Genomic DNA, 20,147 nt, shown 5'->3' on the forward strand with positions numbered 1-20,147 from the left:
GAATCTAGAGTTTAATGTACATTTTCACCCAAGATTAGTAATTCCTGCCGTGTTGCCAATACAGTCCTTGGTCTGGACTGGTTGACCCTTTCTGTGGACTGTATGTAAATGACTAACCTCACCCGACAGTCCCAGGGATAATCCATTTGCTTTAGTGAGCTGGTGTGCACTGGCGTGAAGCACAGACACATGTTTCTTGGGTAGAACCCACAGAGAGGTCTGAAGGATGAAATCTCTGTACAGGGGCTGCTAGGAGCAGGGGAAAAAGGGCTACATATAATATTAGAAGATGATGTGCCCCCATGACTTATTCCATTACATAAACCATACACCCCATACATTACAACGTAAGAAATCTGCAACTGAATCTTTCTCATTTTCAGATCTGCAATTCCCGTATGTTGTAGAAATGCTGCCGTTTTTTTTCCCCGCAGACTTGAATCGATACAATGAGTGAAATCCGCCATGAAATCTGTATGTAACATGTCTGCACCCGGCCTAGGCAGTGTTTTTCCATTTATCTGTTGAAAAGGGAGTTACTAAATCCATTGGGGTTCACATACTTTCTACAGGTGTTCACACTACCGTCAGTCTCTGTAGCACTTTACTTGTCAAAATGATGGGCATTAATGGGGTCCGTCAAGCACCATTGGTGCCTGTCGGGTGACCGTTCTGGCAGCGCCGTCATGGTTTTCGCTATAAAGGCAATTATGATGGCGGTGTGAAAAGAGCCTTAGCAATATCTGGAAATTATTTTCGTTTTTTTGAAAAATGTAAAATAACTAGCACCAACAAGGCTCACAGCTTATTTATTATATATATTATTTTTTTTTTTTATAATGCTGCCTGCAATAATAAGAGATTCATTGTGAATGTTTTCAGTGCTTTTGAAGCAGAGATGGGAAATGTTAGACTGATCTTTCCCTATAGGCATTGCTCTTTCACGTTCAGATGTTATACGTTTTTTTCAGTCAGCGAAAAAGCTTTCAGCGGTTGAATCTACCTCAAGGGGAAGTGACAATGTCCTTTTATGCTCTTGCATCAGACGCTGGTCACTCTCCCTTTTAATTGAGGTCACCCATCCATTATCCCTTTGGGAACGTCCCTTACAGTTTACTCCATCCGGCTGACCAATTTGTGCCAGACGCTGGAAGTAGCTCCACGATGGCTCGATCATTAGAGGGATGCGGCAGGGCTAGTTTTCTTGACCTTCTGCTTTATGTCGCTCATTCTGTTTGTTTTGTAGGTCAGGAGAAAAATAGTTAAAGAACAGAAGTTACTGAGAGAAAAACAGTTACTCTGCATACTTTTTTACTTTTAAAGGAGTTTTCCCATCTCATAAAGTGATATCGCTAAGAAATGCCATCTCTTTCTAAATGGCGGGGGTCTGACTTCTCGGGCCCCCACCGGTCCTGAATGAAGGGACAGCAGTGCTGGTTAAGAGCTGCATCCCCATCAGAGTTTTCCCTGCACTCCCGGCTGTACAGGCAACTACATTTCGGCCCCATTAACTTAAATGGACATCAACTACTTATGCAAATCTAACCGTATACCTGATATATATTAACTTTGTCATTTACTTACTGTTAAAATGTAGTTGTTTTATTCATGCAAATTCTGTGTGAAGTTACTGCCTCTAGGTGTCTCCCTTTCTGTAATCTGCTGTCAACCCCCCTGATGTTGAAGCAAAATCCATCCCTAGTTAGAGCAGAGGAGAGGGACTGCAGGAAGTGGCTGTGTGTCTCTTCACTGCCTGCTATACAAGTCTATGGAGAAGGGAGGGGAAGCAGGAGGAAGGAGCAGAGAGAGAGACCGACACGCTGCCCATAGAAGTCTATAAAAAGGGGAGGGGGAGCATGAGCAGAGTGAAAAAAACACTGCAGCAGCTTTCTGGTGATATAGCTCACCCCAGCGCTGGATTCTCAGCTACACTGCTCATTTACTGCTATACAATGTCCTCCATGCTACTGCAGTGTATATGTATGTGTGTGTGTGTGTGTGTGTGTGTGTGTGTGTGTGTGTGTGTGTATATATATATATATATATATATATCTCTATCATAGAGAACTAACTAAGTAATTTACGACGTAGATGGGATATTCAAAAATCAGAAAAAATCCTCTGAGAATATTGAAATTGAATCTAGTATTGTTAAACTTGATGAGATTTAGAGAGCGAGCCTGCAGAGGGAAAAACTGCTAAATAATGCAAAAATCTCTGTCATATAATGGTCAGACAGTGTTATTCCTCATGTACACACATATGACCGCTTATTCTGATAAATTACTCTTTCAATGGGGCTGTGCGGTAGTTCCTTTTATTTATTATTTATTTCTGTTACTTATATGGCGCCAACATATTCCGCAGCGCAGTACAAAGGACCCCACTTACTGTCCCCATTGGGGTCTCACAATCTAAGTTCCTTATCAGTATGTTTTTGTCTTTTTTGGGGTGTGGGAGGACACCGGAGTACCCAGAGGAAACCCGCGCAAACACAGGGAGAACATACAAACTTATGTGACTTTTTTTTGTAGTGTTCATCATTTTCATTTGGAAGTATTGAACACCTTTCCTTTAAATAAAACCATAAATATATATATTTCCGTCAATGTATTTGTATTACAATGATCAGTCCATAGCATTATCATAGGGCAGAACGTTAATCTGTAACATTTAGTAAGTCGTTTAATTAGACGTCTGTTACACTTGTATGTATTATAACTGCGCTATTGGAATATATTAGTTCTTACCTTTATTTGCCAGCAGAATTCTATTCTTCGTACCACCATTCATTATTAATATTGCAGATATATTACTTGCGGACTGTAATACACGGCAGGAACGATCTGTTTTATATTTAATGTTTAAATGTATTTATATTAAGCAGTTGAATTAACAGCAGTCCTAAAATTTACAAAGAGGGATTAATACAATAATAAATTAACAGAACTCAGGGGTATTCAGACTCCCCCCGAACTGTTCAAAAATCCATCGCAAGGCAGGCTGCCCTTTATGGCAGCCTGTGTTCTGTTTATGGAGCAGATGGTCATAGAACAGCCTAATTCTACTGGTAGACTGACCGGGAAATGGCTTTCGTTCTGTATTCTTGAGATTCCCTCCCACTTTAGCAGAAACCGCGGCAAAAAATTGCCAAAATTGCCTCCCATTTCAATGGAAGGTGAAGGTGTTTTTTTTTTTTTCCCCGCCTAAAAAACCCCATGAAAATCAATGGGAGATGGAAAAAAACGTGACGTGTTTTTTTTCCCGGCAATTATTGACGCATTTTTGTCAAATGCTCGGGTTATTTTCTTTACCTGTTGATGAAAGAGGTAAAAAATGCGTCAAAACCACTTAAAAAAATAAAAATAAAATAAGAATGGTGCTGATTTTTCCAGGCAAAATTTTCTGCCTGCAAAAAACTGTCTGTATTCGGTCTGTTCAATTGTGACCTAAATCATGATTAATTGAACATGTAACCTCTAACGATCATTTAGACCACACCCCTTTTTGCATGTCACGCCCCCTAATTGCCTGCTACGCCATTGAATTCATATTTATTCCCTCAGCCTGCTGTATACAATATACCCCCTGACAATGCCCCCACACAGTATATTGCCCCCATAGTGCTCCCCACACATTATAATGCTCCTATAACTGCCTCTACAGTATAAAGCCCCCATAGCTGCCCCCACACAGTATAATGCACCCCTTAACTGCCCTCCATACAGTATAATGCCCCATAACTGCCCTCCACAAAGTATAATGGCCCCATAGCTGCCTTTACATAATATAAACCCCCTATAACTGACTTCCACACAGTATATTACCTCTATAACTGCCCTCACATAGTATAATGCACCCATAACTACCCCATATATGCAACCCATAGTAAAAAGTCCCCCTTAGCTGCCCCCATGCTGTATAATGCCCCCCACAGCTGCCCCCAAAAGTGCCTGATAAAAATATTAATATACAAACTCCCTTAACCCTGTTTCAATGACGAGTGGTGGAGATCCTTCTTCTCCTCCGGTCTGTGCGGCACAGACAGGCACGATGATGTCACTGCCTCGTGTCCAGCGATACATAGTGATGCAAAACCGCTTTAAAAAATAAATAAATGGCGCTGATTTTTCCAGGCAGAATTTTCGGCCTGCAAAAAAACTGTGTGTGGGTGTGTATTAGGTCTAATTGGTGTGTGTGTGTGTGTGTGTGTGTGTGTCACTTCTATGTTGAGATGTGGTTGCTCTAAGTTATAGGCCCAAAGCCTGAGGCTGCACTACTGAAAGGTTCTGATGACGTTTCCTCTAATGATTTCTGTCAGATGCAGAGCTGTTATGGATTTAAATCACCAAATGTAACAATATCTACTCCCAGATTGAATTGTCCCCCTCTGTTTTCTATGACGTGCAGTGTAAAACCCTATGTGGATTCAGATGGCAATACTGCACATGAAAGTCGTCAGAAGGGGGGACATGTCATCAGAATATCCCAGTAGTGCAGCCTCAGGCTTTGAGCCTGTAATTTTGAAGTGGTTACATCTCCGTAGAGAAGTAAGGAAAAAAAAAGTGTGTTTTATAGTTTCCTTTTGTTTCAAAAAGACAACCCTCTTTTGAAAATGAAGCGGGCACATGGATATCGGCTTCTCTGGCCGGAGGAAGGTGCATTTGTACCTCTACAGTGGAAATGTAGCATTACTTGGTGGCCATTCTGATGCGTAGAGGGGGACCTTTAATAGGTCATATGGATGGGATTGAGACAACCCCTTTAATCTAAATGTTAATTTTTATTTGTCTCCACCCCCTTCCCTAAAATTAGTTATGAAGACATGTTTACGTTTTGTTTTTTTTGTCTTCCAGACGGTGAAATCATGGGAAACGCAGAAAGCCAAAATGTAGAGCAAGCTTTGTACGGTAAAGAACACCCAAGCCTGGGCCGCAAGCACACCTCTCGTTCGCTTCGTATCTCCAACAAAGCTTCGCGCCGTACAAGGCATGCTTCTTCTGGGAAACCGGTTCACCGTAATTCAGAAGTTAGCAACAGGTCAAGTAGTACTCCCAGCATCCCACAGTCTCTTGCAGAAAATGGCATGGAACCCTACTCTCAGGATGGTACACTCGATGACTACGATAGCCGAGTATGGGCAGACGTGGGCATGAGACCGGTTTCCTATCATACAGATTCTTCCGTCACTCCTAGTTTGAACAGCAGCACAGTCCTCACTGCGGCATCCGTACAGAGTATGCAGGATTCTGAAGAAGGCAGACTCTACGGGGAGGAGTCCGCCTATTATCCTGACGGAAATGGTCGATCTCAACTGTATTTAACCAATGGGCCCAACCTCTTGGATGCTGCCAGTTTTAAGAAGAAACGCTCCAAATCCGCTGATCTATGGAGGGAGGACAGCCTCGAATTTTCACTCTCCGACCTGAGCCAAGAACACTTAACCAGCACTGAGGAAATTTTATGTTCCACCGAAGAGAAGGATTGCGAGGAAACTATTAGAATTGACCCAGGGGACTCCCACACACTGCTGGGCTCTTCCCAACGTGCCAACTCTCTAACAGACTTGTACCCACAGAAGAGCCAGCTTGCCACCATCAATGGTGTCCCCAGGAATAAGTTCATGATCTACTGTCGAAATCTGGTGTCTCACTCGCCAGAATCTGCCCAATACAAAGAGTCACCGGCTTCAACCAATGAGCCGCCGTCCTACAGCAACTATAACACCCTTCCCTGCAGAAAGTCTCATTGTCTTTCCGAGGGGGCTACAAACTTGAAGCTCAGTCACAGTAATAGCATGCACGGGCGCAGGGCGAAAACAACTCAGGTAAGGGTCTGCCCTAAACAAATTGACTAATAAATATCGGGATATATATATATCATTTCTTCTGCCAGATTATTACGTTTTATTCAGCCATCTTTTCTTTATTGGTGAGCTGGGTGACCACTAATATTGCTGCCATAGTGACCATTGTCACCCAGCTTTCCTGGACCCCTGAATAACACATGTACGGAAATATTTCTTGCTCCAGCATCACTGTTTTTTTTTTTTTTTTTCTGGCGCTCTTTTTGGCGGTATCTTGACCTCTATCCAGCTTTCCCAGGAACAGATAGAGATCAGAAGCAGCTGAATACAATTTTTGACACCTTGGAAAAAAGACAACACTTATAACTTAATATACAAAAAATGGTCTGTAAATAATGAAAATACTATAATGGTCACTAAGGCGTTCTGTACAGGTCTCGGAACGTCGAGATGACTTCTAATATTCTTTGTAGTTTATAGTAGGGATATATTTCTTATGCTAAACACCTCACCTACTGCAGAACTTCTTTATAAAGTGTAAGGGGGAGATTTCTGTCCACCATTGATTTTGAAACCATCATCCTTATAAAAAATAAATAAATGGTCAGCTGGGGTGTGTACCATGATGTTCTGCAGCATCCGAGGTGTGTACCATGATCTGCAGCATCCGAGGTGGGTACCATGATGTTCTGCAGCATCCGAGGTGGGTACCATGATGTTCTGCAGCATCCGAGGTGGGTACCATGGTGTTCTGCAGCATCCGAGGTGGGTACCATGGTGTTCTGCAGCATCCGAGGTGGGTACCATGATGTTCTGCAGCATCCGAGGTGGGTACCATGATGTTCTGCAGCATCCGAGGTGGGTACCATGATGTTCTGCAGCATCCGAGGTGGGTACCATGATGTTCTGCAGCATCCGAGGTGGGTACCATGGTGTTCTGCAGCATCCGAGGTGGGTACCATGGTGTTCTGCAGCATCCGAGGTGGGTACCATGGTGTTCTGCAGCATCCGAGGTGGGTACCATGGTGTTCTGCAGCATCCGAGGTGGGTACCATGGTGTTCTGCAGCATCCGAGGTGGGTACCATGATGTTCTGCAGCATCCGAGGTGGGTACCATGGTGTTCTGCAGCATCCGAGGTGGGTACCATGATGTTCTGCAGCATCCGAGGTGGGTACCATGGTGTTCTGCAGCATCCGAGGTGGGTACCATGGTGTTCTGCAGCATCCGAGGTGGGTACCATGGTGTTCTGCAGCATCCGAGGTGGGTACCATGGTGTTCTGCAGCATCCGAGGTGGGTACCATGGTGTTCTGCAGCATCCGAGGTGGGTACCATGGTGTTCTGCAGCATCCGAGGTGGGTACCATGGTGTTCAGCAGCATCCGAGGTGGGTACCATGATGTTCTGCAGCATCCGAGGTGGGTACCATGGTGTTCTGCAGCATCCGAGGTGGGTACCATGGTGTTCTGCAGCATCCGAGGTGGGTACCATGGTGTTCTGCAGCATCCGAGGTGGGTACCATGGTGTTCTGCAGCATCCGAGGTGGGTACCATGGTGTTCTGCAGCATCCGAGGTGGGTACCATGGTGTTCAGCAGCATCCGAGGTGGGTACCATGATGTTCTGCTGCATCTAAGGTGTGTACCATGATGTTCTGCTGCATCTAAGGTGTGTACCATGATGTTCTGCAGCATCCGAGGTGGGTACTATGGTGTTCTGCAGCATCTAAGGTGTGTCATGTTCTGCAGGATTTGAGAGACAGTACTGTATAATACACACTGCAGCTGCTGAATAACCTCTTTTCTTTACGAAATAGGGAGCTCTAAATGTCAATCAGTCCTTTGAAAAAAAAAAAAGCTTCCTGCAAAAGTGATGTGTGATAGACTGCTCTAGCAGGATAAGATAAGTAGTGCCTACGTAGCGCCGCTCATCTCTGTAGAATTGTCAGGGCCTGACATCAGAATGTGATGTTTATGCAAATATTTATTTAAATTTTAGTGGCAAATTATGTAAAAAAAAAAAAAAAAAGACAGCTGCAGTGCTAATATTTGGAAATAGAAACCGCGATCGGAAGAGTTGTCATGGGGAACTGCATGTTTTCTTTGTACTCTAAATTGACCTCTAAGTGCATGGCTCTTTGCAACCTATAGCAACCAATGAAATATTTATTGCACTTCCCTGGTTTCTCTAGAAAACGATGATCCTGTAATAAAGAGATAATTCATAGGGGAAGTAATGTTTTTGTAAACCGCAAAGAGGCTTGTTTTCTCATCTCGTACCATATCTAAGGAAACACGTGACCGAGATTCTAAACTCAGATTTATGACTTGGTACAAAGCGTTTAATACCTACTCAATATTGAGCTGTTCCTTTACGTGGTTAATGAGAATCCCCCCGAAGTCCAGACTATATTTTGTGTGGTTTTCAGGCTCCTGTTTTGCATAATTACTGAGCCGCAGCATCCAGATATTACATTAGCCTGAGTGAGATTTACTAAAATGCGTCTCTTTGTCGCAGTTAGTTTTACTGTTAAGATTGTGGTAGTTTTGTACTAGAACAAGCAGAACTGCAGTGTAAAGCATGGGGAATAGAGAGAATATCTAGCAGGTAAATCTCCAAGCATCCCTTTCTGGCTGTCTAATGATTTGCATTATGAGAAGTGCAGCTTTTTACATCCGGCATTGTATATAGTAATCTCTTGTTGGAAATATGAACTCCTCCAACGTATTATAGAAGCTATGCTAAGGCCTCATTCACATCTGTGTTGGAGGCTCCGTTAGGGGTCTCCGTCGCAGATCCGGCCGAGATTACCAAACACAATAGCGCAGCATTCTGCGCTAATGTCTCCGGTAAAATCGCATACCCCCCGACGAAACCTATTAAAGTCAATATGTTTCTGGCGGCAGCGTCTTTTGTGCAACGCAGCCATTGTTTCCATTATTCCCTTGTTTTGGTCCTCTGACAGAGCAGAACACACCGTCGCAGGTGTGAACAAAGCCTTAGCAGTTTAAACGTGTTTGTAGATGAAAAACAGCAGAACTATGAATGCAGCTCTGGAGTATACAACAGGCTTTAACTGTGGATCAGTACAAGATATGTAATGTATTGGCGGAGCTACTCAACTTTTTATGTCGATTTTATGTGACCTGTAAAATGATGTTTAAAGGTAGAGATACCGTTTAAATTAGTTCATCCCAAAAAATAACGACGTTGTGAAGGGGTTAACAGGACTTATTTAAAATTCCTTATCCTCCATATAGCAACATGCTGTGTGGAATGTCCAACTAGTGTCCAAATTGTCTGGGTTTGCGGACAGAAGACCATTATTTTCCCTACGCAGATGGCCAGGACATTCCTCTGTCTGTTCACACTCCATAGCATATTGTGCTTCACTATCTTGGAGTGAAAAATATTGGAACCTTGGTGGACCCTATTAAAGTCAATGGGAGTCAATCATTGTCCATTTGGATCTATCGAAAAATGGATCCATCACATTGGTCGTGGCTCTGTTATAAATGGAAGCCACAACGCTAGTCTGAACAGTGCCTTACGTTTATTACATACGTAACATCAGCTAAACGGACTCCTAAAGTGCAAATCGCACTTGGAAAATTTGTTTTTTTCCCCATATGCCCCTCTCTTCTCTGAACCCCTCAGCCATTCAGCAGAGCGGAGAGTGATCACATGACACGTGTGCCTGCAGATCCGGCTTAACAAGAAGAACTCCGTGTAGTCCGGGGTCGGCGCTTGATTCTAGCGCCATGATTTGCACTTTGTGGTGTCCATTTACTGGGAGCTATTACACTGACTCCGCTTGATAATTGTACAGGTGCCCGATTCTAAAGAGAGACTGTCCTAGTGCCAGGTTACAATTTGCCCACGTTTTGTGACCGCGACAAATGCAAAAAGTGCCTAGTGTGATTTTGTTTATTTTTTCATTTTGGCCCAGTAGACCTTTTCTTTAGTTTTATTTGACTTTTTCCTATTTTCGCCCTCTAGGCCGATTTAATGTCATTGAATACTTGTCCTGCCCATGTTAATACAAGAATTTCTTGGAATTCTGACCTTGATGTGACCTTCAGCAAAATGTCAAAGTTATTTCTAAAACTGGTTAATCCCGTAACATGTTATGATATTGGTCTCCTCTCGTGTCTCGTAATCTTGGCTGAGTGCTCCCACTTTAATCCTGTTTAACTCACAAGTCTGTCCACTTAGTGCCCCAACTACTCTCGGGATTCCAGCTGAATTTGCATGCGTCTTAATTGGTTTACGTTTTCTTTGGCTTTGTCAGATCTTTGATAGTTTTGGTGTTCTCTGCACCGACTATAATTGACATTATAAATTGTTCCCTGCATTTCGGTTTACTGTTGAATTGAGTTTTACGTTCTTAAAAAGGGGTTCTCTGCTTTGGACAATTCCTGAAGGGTCCCCTTACAATAAGCAGATCACTGTGCCCCTGTGGAGACCCTCAGCGATTAGCTGTAATCTGTGAGTAAATCTGACAGTAAGTGTTTAATTTCCCTGCAGCGCCACCATAGGGGAAGTTAAACATTACACAGTGACCATTCAAATCAATGGGTTGCCTGTGTAATACAAGGCAGGACAGGTCCTCCATAGCAAGAGAAGCGCTCTTAAACTTTTCTCCACTTTGGCCAAGAGATGAGGATCCTGAACAGTGGACCCCCGCCCCCTTCTATTAACTCAGAAATCCATAATATGGTATATGAAAATTAGGCCCTTTTCACACTGAGTTTTTTTACGCTGAAACCCTGTCGGAAACCCCTCCCATTGATTTCAATGGGAGGCGGAGGCATTTCTTGCGGGAGAAAGCAGCGACATGCCCTATCTTCAGGCGTTAACGTCTCTGACCTCCCATTGACATCAATGGGAGGCAGAAAAAGCGTTTTTCGCCGCACCTAATGGCCGTGGGCAAAAAAACGCTGCAAACGGCATGCAGGCAGATCAAAATCTGCCTCAAAATTCCAGATGGAATTTTGAGGCAGAATTTTCTGCCTGCAAAAATACTCAGTGTGAACAGCGCCTTTAGGGAGTTTGAAATTGTGGGTCATTGTACATTAAATGTGAATTTTGAAAAAAAAAAATTGGCCAAATCTCTTTTCTAATGATATGATGGTTTGAAGTTACAGGCCCCAAGTGTGCTGGATCTGCGGTTGAATTCCTTGCACGAGCAAATATTTACTAGTATTGTGTATCTGCCCCCTCGCCTGCACCTGACCTCCCTGTGTACACGTGAAGAGTAAACCCGGTCTATTGTCACAGATGTCTTGTCATATAATATAATGCTCTTGTGACATAACCACTAGAACTAAGCACGCAGGAAGAAGAAGTCATACAAATGTTTGAAATAATTTTCTTGTAATAAGCAGCTAATTCATGTACTCTAATCACGTCCTTAACAGACCCAGTGCACGCTGAGACTTGTAGTCCTACTATAGAGATCATATACTTGCGACCTTATCGTGAGCACTCTTGCTTGCTTGCGCTCCGCAGTACTAACGTCTGGATTAGACCTGGGGCAACATCTTCATGGAGTTTGTATGTCTGTGTCTTGTGGGTCTCTTCTTGATACTCCGGTGTTGTCTCCAAAATCACACTTTGAATGACATCCTAGCCTTTATTAACCTCTTCCTGACCAGCGGCTTTACCCCCCCCCCCTCCTTCCTGACCGGGCACATTTTCATGTTTTAGCCATGTGCCAATTTAAAAGCAAATTGTTCTTCTATTACTCTTCCAATCTACATGTATTTGGTCTTGTTTTTCTCAGAACATATTGGGCTTCCATATTGTATCAAAAAAAAAATAGATTTATTTTACTTTTTAAAAAATGTAAAAAGGAAAAACGGGAAATAAAAAAAATAAAAATGTGCATATTTAATTTTAGTTGATGTTTTTTTGTTTTTTTTTTACATCTGGTGCATGCCACTGGGTAAACACACCTAAATACATATTTGGCAACTTCTGACATCTTTAACAATGGCAAATATGTATTGTCTTACATCATGTAGTATGTCTTACACGCTGGGCGCAAGGCGGAGCTTACAAGGGTGCGCAAACTGGCTTTTGGAGTGCAAATTTTCCAGTTGATTCCATAGAGATCTTTGTTTAATCGACCAGTGTCGTAACCAAAATCGCGTGTAGCCCCAGCCTAAAAATGTACAATGCATCTATACATATGACATGAAAGATATAAAAGAGATAGGTAGATAGAAATAATAATCTTTATTCGTATAACACTAAAAATAAATAAATCGCAATTTAGATCTATCTATCTAGCTCTCCTGTCTAGCTCTCCTGAGAGAGCTAGATAGTGGGTGTGTATATCTCGCGCGGAGATAGGTACGGTATACGGAGATAGGTACGGTATATGGAGATAGAAATATATTTATTTTTTTATTATACACTGTTCTCACTCTCCTGACAGCCTGCTAGGAGAGGGAGAGGTTAGAGGTGGGGGCCGCGAAGTATCGCGAGGGGTGGTGGGGGTGCCACGATGATGGGGAAAGTATTGTGATAGTTGTCACAATGATCACATGCCCGGAGACCTCACTGATTGGTCTCTGGGCAGAGCTCCGTGATGTCAGCTGTATCACGGAGCTAAATGCCGCTTCAGCCCGGCAAACAGGCTATCTCTGCAGGACGTTCTGGAACTTCCCTGCAGAGTTAATTAAGGACCGCCCGGCCATTTATAGTCTGGGCGATCCGGAAGTGGTTAAAGGGTAACTAAACATTGAAATACTTTTGACATGTCAGTGATGTCAGAAATTTTGATCAGTGGCAGTCCGATCACTGGGACCCCCACCGATTGCTAAAACGAAGCCGCAGAAGCGCTTGGATGAGCGCTGTGACACTTTGTTTCTGATCGACTACTCTCGGAAAGATGAGGAAGCGGTTTGCAAGCTTTATAGAGCGTCTGAGTCTGTACACCGCTTGCTCGGCTTTTCTGAAAGCCAATCCGAAAAGAAGTGGCACAACGCTTACCCGAGCACTTCTGTCGCTTGTTTAGCGATCAGTGGGGTTTTCAGTGCTCGGACCCCCACCGATCAAAACTTCTAACATGTCACTAATTTAAAAAGTTTTTAAAAGTTCAGTTATCCTTTAAAGGTATGACCTATCCACATAAATAACCTAAAATTAACATACTCGGGTTAGTCATAAGCCCAAGCCAACCAGTCACCAGGTGTCCACTCATAATGGCCTGTGACGTTACAAAAAACAGTAAAACAGGGAGGGTGTTTGAGAATTTCTTGACACAGCGCTGAGGTATCAGCAAGACCTTCACACGTTACAAAGCCCAGCCCCCCTGTCGGTTTATTGACCAATTGACCACTGTCGCCATGCTCAGGGGAAAACCTTCTCCTGCAACAAAGCTGACATTGGTTCACATCTGGCCCAATGACAGCTGTCACTAAGCAGCTGGAATTTCTACCTTTTTTTGGTGGGAAATACCTTCCTGCCAAAGTATCTGAGGAGGGAGACCATGTTGTTGATACTATGAGTCTCCCTCCTGATGGTCTGGGATCCCACATTACATTTTGAGCTTCACTGATAACAGACTGATATTAAGAGTGTTGTCTTATCATAGGAAAACCCCTTTAATTAATATGATAGATGTTGCTGTGGGAGTTGGCTGATCTGTGCGGGTCTGGTTCCCATGAGCCCTGGCAAATAGCTTTTTTTTTTTTACTGGGTAAGGCCCTATGCACACGACCGTAAAATCGCCCGACCGTAATTACGGGCCCATTCTGTTCTATTGGCCGCGTACGCCTTTCCTTATCGCTACGGATGGGTGTCCGTGCCGTAGAGCTTTGTCGATTGAGGATGTCTGTTTTTTTGTGTTTTATGGGCCGTGCTCCCATACCTTATATGGGAGCACGGCCCAAAAAATGCGGGGGCCATGATTACTGGCACGGCCGTGTGTATGGGGCCTAAGGCCATAAAAATTGTCCGTGACTGACCGTAAAAATTGTCTGTAATTGCGGACCATAATACGGTCCGCAATTACGGAGCGATTCAGCTCTATTGGCCGTGGGCACCTTTCTGTATCGCCACAGATGGGTGTACGTGCCGTAGTAATGTTCAGAGAATTATGGAACATGTCCATTCTTTTGCATTTTACGGGCCGTGCTCCCATACTTTGAAAATGCGTCCGGCCGTGCCCACAATCGCTGGCCGAGACTACGGGCATGGCCGTGTGCATGGAAAAGCAGTATTGCAGGCGGCCATTCAGATGACGATAGTACATTGCGTAAGGGTCCTTTTACACTGGCAGATTTTTCTGGTTGCAACGAGCGCTGATCGACTTGCTATATTTACACGGAGCAGTGATCGATACTATATTTGCCCAAATGATCATTAGAGCGATTGTTCGGGCACATAACATTTGCATATTCTCGGCAGCGCGTCCCTTGTTTGTGGGGGAGACGTGCTGCCGACAACCGATGCTTTTAATACCCACGTAAAAGATCTGATCAGCCAACAAACTACCTTTTGCTCGTTTGTCGGCTAATCGCTGAGCATGTAACACGGGCCAATGATCGGGAACTAGCGTTCGAAAGTCCGCTTGTTCGCCCCAATCATTGGCCGGTGTTAAAGGGTTTTAATATAATATATAGACGGCCGAGTCTGCCAGATTAAACGCGGTTTCTTGTTAGCGGCACTTCACTCTGGCTCATACAGAAGACCCCCCTATATAATGTCTATATGCCCAGAAAGGATATTAGGATGGGTTGTCCTAATGGCACAAACCCTTTCAAGGCTACATGCACACGTTGTGTATTTTGCGGCGGAAAATTTGCAGCAAAACTGCAAGAAACCACAAGAAATTCGCAGGTAAAAAACTGCATGTGAAGGTGCGGTTTTTGATTCATGTGAAGGTGCGGTTTTTGTGTTTTGCTGCATAAATCTCTGCGTTTTCATGCTGCGGGTTTTGCATATTTCTGTAGAACTATGGGGATAGAATTCGCAAGCGGAATCGTGAGACAAATTGACGTGCCGCGGTTTCGATAATAAGCACCGCGGGTCAGTTTATGTCCCGAAAAATACCGCACTGTGGACATGAGATTACCTGCAATCTCATTGTCGATGCTGGTACAGCATCACGCTGTGGTTTTGATGCACGTAATACACGTCGTGTGCATTGACTAAAGAGTACAAACTGTGTACAACTCTGAAATAAACAGATCACAGAAAAGACACTCGGCACGCCCTGCTCCACCCAGCCTTGCCCGCATCACTGCAGGGTGAGATTTCCACACCTATAAGTTCACCTATTTGTGACTACACATTTTAGGTTCTGTTTATGATGATATCGAATAAAGGTTGATAATATCTAATAAAGGATTCAATGGTGTTGGGTATAATCGCTACCCTCCGCCCTCTCATTTGCATACATAGTCATTGGCATATGCCAGGCTTAGCAATAAGAAAAAAATCTTTACCTCAGAAATTTGATATGTTGAATATCTGGGTAAGTCGACTACGCTATTGCTTCCAGCAAAACGACTGGTCCGGTGCACAACAGAGACAAATGGAAACCATGGGCACCGGATCCGTCACCATTGAAATCAATGGTGATGGAAACGGAAACCTCTGGTTTCCGTTTGTATCTATTCAGGGTCCCGTTCTGACGGAAAGCTCCGACGGAACGTCAGAACGGGACCCCAACGCAGATGTGAACGAGGACTAATATGGTAGCACAAGTCACATTAAAATATAAATAAAAACACAAGCCAGAAATAATTTTGGAACAAAATTGGCAGCGATGTTTTATTAATGGTAACATTAAAATTAAATATTAATAATAAATATATAATAAATAAGTTAAAATCACCAATCCATAAATCGATGAGCAAGCCCCCCCCCCAGCATTAGCTGGGAGACTACACCCCATCTAAAAAAATATTGTGACAAAGATCTGCATTAAATAACAAAGGGAGGGGGCTCTGGGGGGGGCCTCTGCATTGATAGAAAAATCTACACAGAATGACAATCACCTGTAATTATAGGTCTTTCAGTCGTCATCTTTTATCGAACTGTTAAAAATTTGGTTAATCCCCTTTTTAGTTAAATTTTTTTGTTGTTGATAAATCTAAGTGACAAACAAAATCACCGCCATTACAGCTTCCTCATGTGCGGTCGCCAAGCTTTCCCGCCTAAATGGCCATTAGGGTCTTGACGTGTGTCGCTATATAATGAGGCAGACTTTTTTTTTTTTTCAGGAGCCCAGGAAAGCTTGGTGGCAACCCCAATGGAATCTTTATTGGCAGCCTGGTTGGTTGTCACCCAGCTTTCTCAGAAGCAGATATCTAATTGAGAAATGGCTGAATAGAATTTATAGCAATTTGATGGAAGAGGACGACTCAAGGACTTATGTTTACTGGTGATTTTTTAGGAGGGAATCTTTAAGGACAGGTGCCGCTCACTTATTTAGTGACTTTTGGGTCTTGACAGTTCAGCGCTGCAGCTTATATGAAGGTGACATGTTATGACTTTCATTTCCTATGTTTTTACACGTTTTCGGGAAATGAAAAGCTGATCTGTGACCACAACACCACACCCCGCGGCTACCCACACCTCTGGAGTTTGTCATGGGGGAAGCTGTGATGTTGAGTTGTTAGGGGACTGCTGAAGGCTGCAGGGTTTTTGCCCCCCATTTCTTATATTTGCTGTCTGACATGATGTGACGGTTTCCTTTACGTAGAGAAATGATTTAACCCCTTTGGGACAAAACCATTTTTTAAATTTTTGATTTTTCACTCCCCGCATTTCAAGAGCCATAACTTTTTTTTATTTTTCCGTCAATAGAGCGTTGTGAGGGCTCATTTTTTGTGGGAGGAGTTGTAGTTTCTTTTGGTACCATTTGGGCCATGTTCACACGCTTAGCAAAATACGTCTGAAAATACGGAGCTGTTTTCAAGCGAAAACCGCTTCTGATTTTCAGACGTTTTTGTAACAACTCGCGTTTTTCGGGCGTATTTTACGGACGTTTATTGGTGCTGTTTTTCAATGGAGTCAATGAAAAACTGCTCCAAAAACGTCCCAAGAAGTGTCCTGCACTTCTTTTTTGCGGGCGTCTTTTTACGTGCCCTATTTTGACAGTGACGCGTAATATTAAGCCTCGTGGGAACAGAACACCGTAAAACCCATGGAAAGCAATGGGCAGATGTTCAGAGGCGTAATGGTGCCATATTTTCAGCCATAATTCGAGGCGTAAACATCACGAATTACATCTGAAACCACTGTGTGTGAACATACCCTTATATTTCCATATAATGTACTGGGAAACTGAAAAAAAATTCTTTGCGTCTGAAGTTGGAAAAAAACTCTGATTCCTCAATAGTTTTTTGGGTTTCATTTTTACGGCTTCCACCGTGCGGTAAAAACAACAACATATCTTTATTCTGTGGCCCAATACGATTACGGTGATACCAAATTTATATAGTTTTTTTTTTATATTTTACGATGTTTATCGATAATAAACTCTGTTAAAAAAAAAAATGGTTTGTGTCGCCACCTTCTGAGAGCCGTAACTTTTTTATTTTTTTCACTGTTTGAGCGCTGTGAGGGCTTATTTTTTGTGGGACGAGCTGTAGTTTTTATCGGTACCATTTTGTACGTAGAACTTTTTGATCACTTTTTATTAACCTTTTTTTGAGAGCTAAGTTGATCAAAAAACAGCGATTTTGGCTTTTTACCTTTTTTGTTTACAGAGTTCAGCGTGTGCGTTAAATAACGCTATATTGTAAAAGTTCATACTTTAACGGACGCAGTGATACCAATTTTTTACTTTACCTTAGGGGGAAAATGTAAAGTTTTTTTTTTTTTTGTTTTTTTTTTTACTTTAAAAAAAATAAAAATGTTTCACTACTAAAACTTTTTTCACTTTTTTTCCACACACTTTATTAGTCCCCCTTGGGGACTTGAACCAGCGATCTTTAGACTAACGTATTGCAGTATATCATCAGTTTTACTGGCATCTGTTTACAGGCAGGGCTTAGCAGAGGCAGATTGAAGGCAGCCCTGGGGGTCTTCATTAGGCCCCTGGGCTGCCATAACAACCATCATCACCCCCGATCTCAATGCGGGGGGCGCGATCGCTGCTCCCGGCTGTTAGTGCCGGGTAAAATATAGCCGACACCCGCAGCATATGGAGCGCGGTCCAAACATCAACCCCCGCAACCCGGACGTAATGGCACGTCAGGGTGTGCAAAGGAAGGATCTGGATGCTCTACTGACATGTCTGCTTTAGTAGATACTTGTATTTCCAATGATTTAACAATTCTGAGAATCTTTTCTTAGAACTCTGCATTGTGGCGTTCCTCTGTAATTCCTCTAGAAATGTTTGAATAAATTGAGACCTGGATGTAACCAGTTGGGGATGTGTCCCTACACCGACTGACACTCCCATCAGTGCTGATGTTGCCAGACTGTGTAGGGCCACGTCGCTTTGAGAAGTGGTATGTTTACACCTAGTTGTCGATGTTTCCAAACATTTCTAGGAGGAATAACAGAGGGAAAGACACAATGCAGAGTTCTAAGAAAAGATGCTCCAGAGTTATTTCATGGGGAATACAGATACAGCGTGAATAAGTCTATCCAAGAGAGATCACCTAACACTCTCCACAACGGGTACCATGGTTCCTGTCCGGTCAGAGTTGGAAGCCATACTGTGCAGTACTTGTCCTCGTATCTTATTAGGACTCCCACTAACATTGCTGCATTAGGGCATCTTGAGATGTCGGTCTTCTTGACCATGGGTAACGGGATGTAGCAAAGAATCCCTATCCACTTGTAATCATTTTAGTATTTTGCTTATGGAACCTATGAAAGGCTCCCACATATTACAGTCACCCTAAAATCTGAGGGGATAACCGATGAAGATTTGAGTAGCACTTTGTAGTTTGATGGCAGCATGCGGTCCTGTGGTAAGTCCGGTTTCCTTAAATGTTCACAGAAGGATCCACTCCCCTCTTAAGTTTTTCTCACCATGTACTGTATGTCAAATCTAATAACATTAGAAAGTTCTGTGGTCACATCTGGGTCTTATTGTAATAGCACGTGTAGCACGTAGTCTGTTATCTCCGTCATGTGCGCTAAATGCTTCTCATGTGGTTTCCATGATATAAAACACTAAGCTCGACATCTGGATCTGTTCCCTTTGATTTTCTGAAGTTTTAGTTCAATGTTGACTATATCATTTCTCAATATGATGTATTTTAATCCAGGGCTCCACATCTACTCACGCCATAAATGTTCATTGCAAGTCTGTCGTGTTTTAGTTGCCTGGCATGACTTTTTCTCTCCTTAGTCATTGGACGTAGCCTATCACTGCGTGTGGGCATACCTGATCTCTATTGCAGTCTACCCAGTTCACCAGTGTTGGATCACCCAAATGTAACAGTCCGCTCTTACATGTTGGAGATGGTAAGACAGAGGTAGTTGTTTCGACTTCTCATGCACATTGGAGTCCGCTGGTCTGAAGCAACACTTCAGGTTCGAGCTTGTGATGTGAGTATGGACACCAAATTCCCCCGAAAGTTGAAAAAAAAATTCTGCCTCATCCAACCCAATTGAGTTTACAGTTGGCCAACTATCGCTATTCCTCCTGACTCCACTATAAACGTGACTTCTCTAAGGCTTCTTTTATGCGACCCGGGATGGGCTGTAAAAACTAGCGCCGATTGACCTGACCGTTCATCGATCGGCGCTTGTTTGGTACTTTCCCAAGGAGCTATGATTAGTCTTGTAGGAGAACGAGCATTCATATAAAGGCTTGTTTGCCTGATCATTGGCCCATGTAAAAAAGCCTTAGGCCTCATGCACACGACCGTGTTTTTGCGTCCGCAATTCCCCCGAAAATCCACGGGAGAATTGCGGCCCCATTCTTTTCTATGGGGCCGTGCACACGACCGTAGTTTTTGCGGTCCGTGCACGGCCCGGGAGCCCGGACCGCAGAAAGTACGGCCATGTCTTATTACGGTCCGGAGTTGCGGTCCGGGCTCATTGAAAACAATGGCCGTGGCCATGTGCGGGCGGCTTGCGGCTGACAGTCCGCTGACAGTCCGCAGCCGGCCGACCCGAAAATCACGGCCGTGCACACGGCTACGGTCGGGCTACGGTCGTGTGCATGAGGCCTTAAGCCACTGCCAGACCCCTCTCCTGCCCGATCGTTTGCTCCCTGTCAACGGCTGTCAGCTCTTACCGATATCTGCCCGTTTGGCCGACATTAATCTAATGTGTATGGCCAACTTTGCTGCTGAGTACCATTCCTTGTAGTGATGACCATATACAGTTTTATGTCTCCCAAGGTAGGAGAACCAGACCAT

General features: G+C 43.5%; 1 protein-coding gene across 8 annotated transcripts in view; it reads left to right on the top strand.

Moving 5' to 3' along the window:
- The window catches only part of TIAM1 (TIAM Rac1 associated GEF 1), a 291,994-nt gene that overhangs the window by 157,686 nt on the left and 114,161 nt on the right, over positions 1-20,147 (top strand). For all 8 annotated transcript variants that reach the window (XM_075854541.1, XM_075854544.1, XM_075854548.1 and 5 more), the window contains one exon: positions 4,857-5,827. In XM_075854541.1, the coding sequence (XP_075710656.1) occupies positions 4,868-5,827 (960 nt within the window). In that variant the 5' untranslated portion in view covers positions 4,857-4,867. The remainder of the gene's footprint in view (positions 1-4,856; positions 5,828-20,147) is intronic.

This window comes from Rhinoderma darwinii, chromosome 2 (genome assembly GCF_050947455.1).
Source record: "Rhinoderma darwinii isolate aRhiDar2 chromosome 2, aRhiDar2.hap1, whole genome shotgun sequence".
Lineage (NCBI taxonomy): Eukaryota > Metazoa > Chordata > Amphibia > Anura > Rhinodermatidae > Rhinoderma > Rhinoderma darwinii.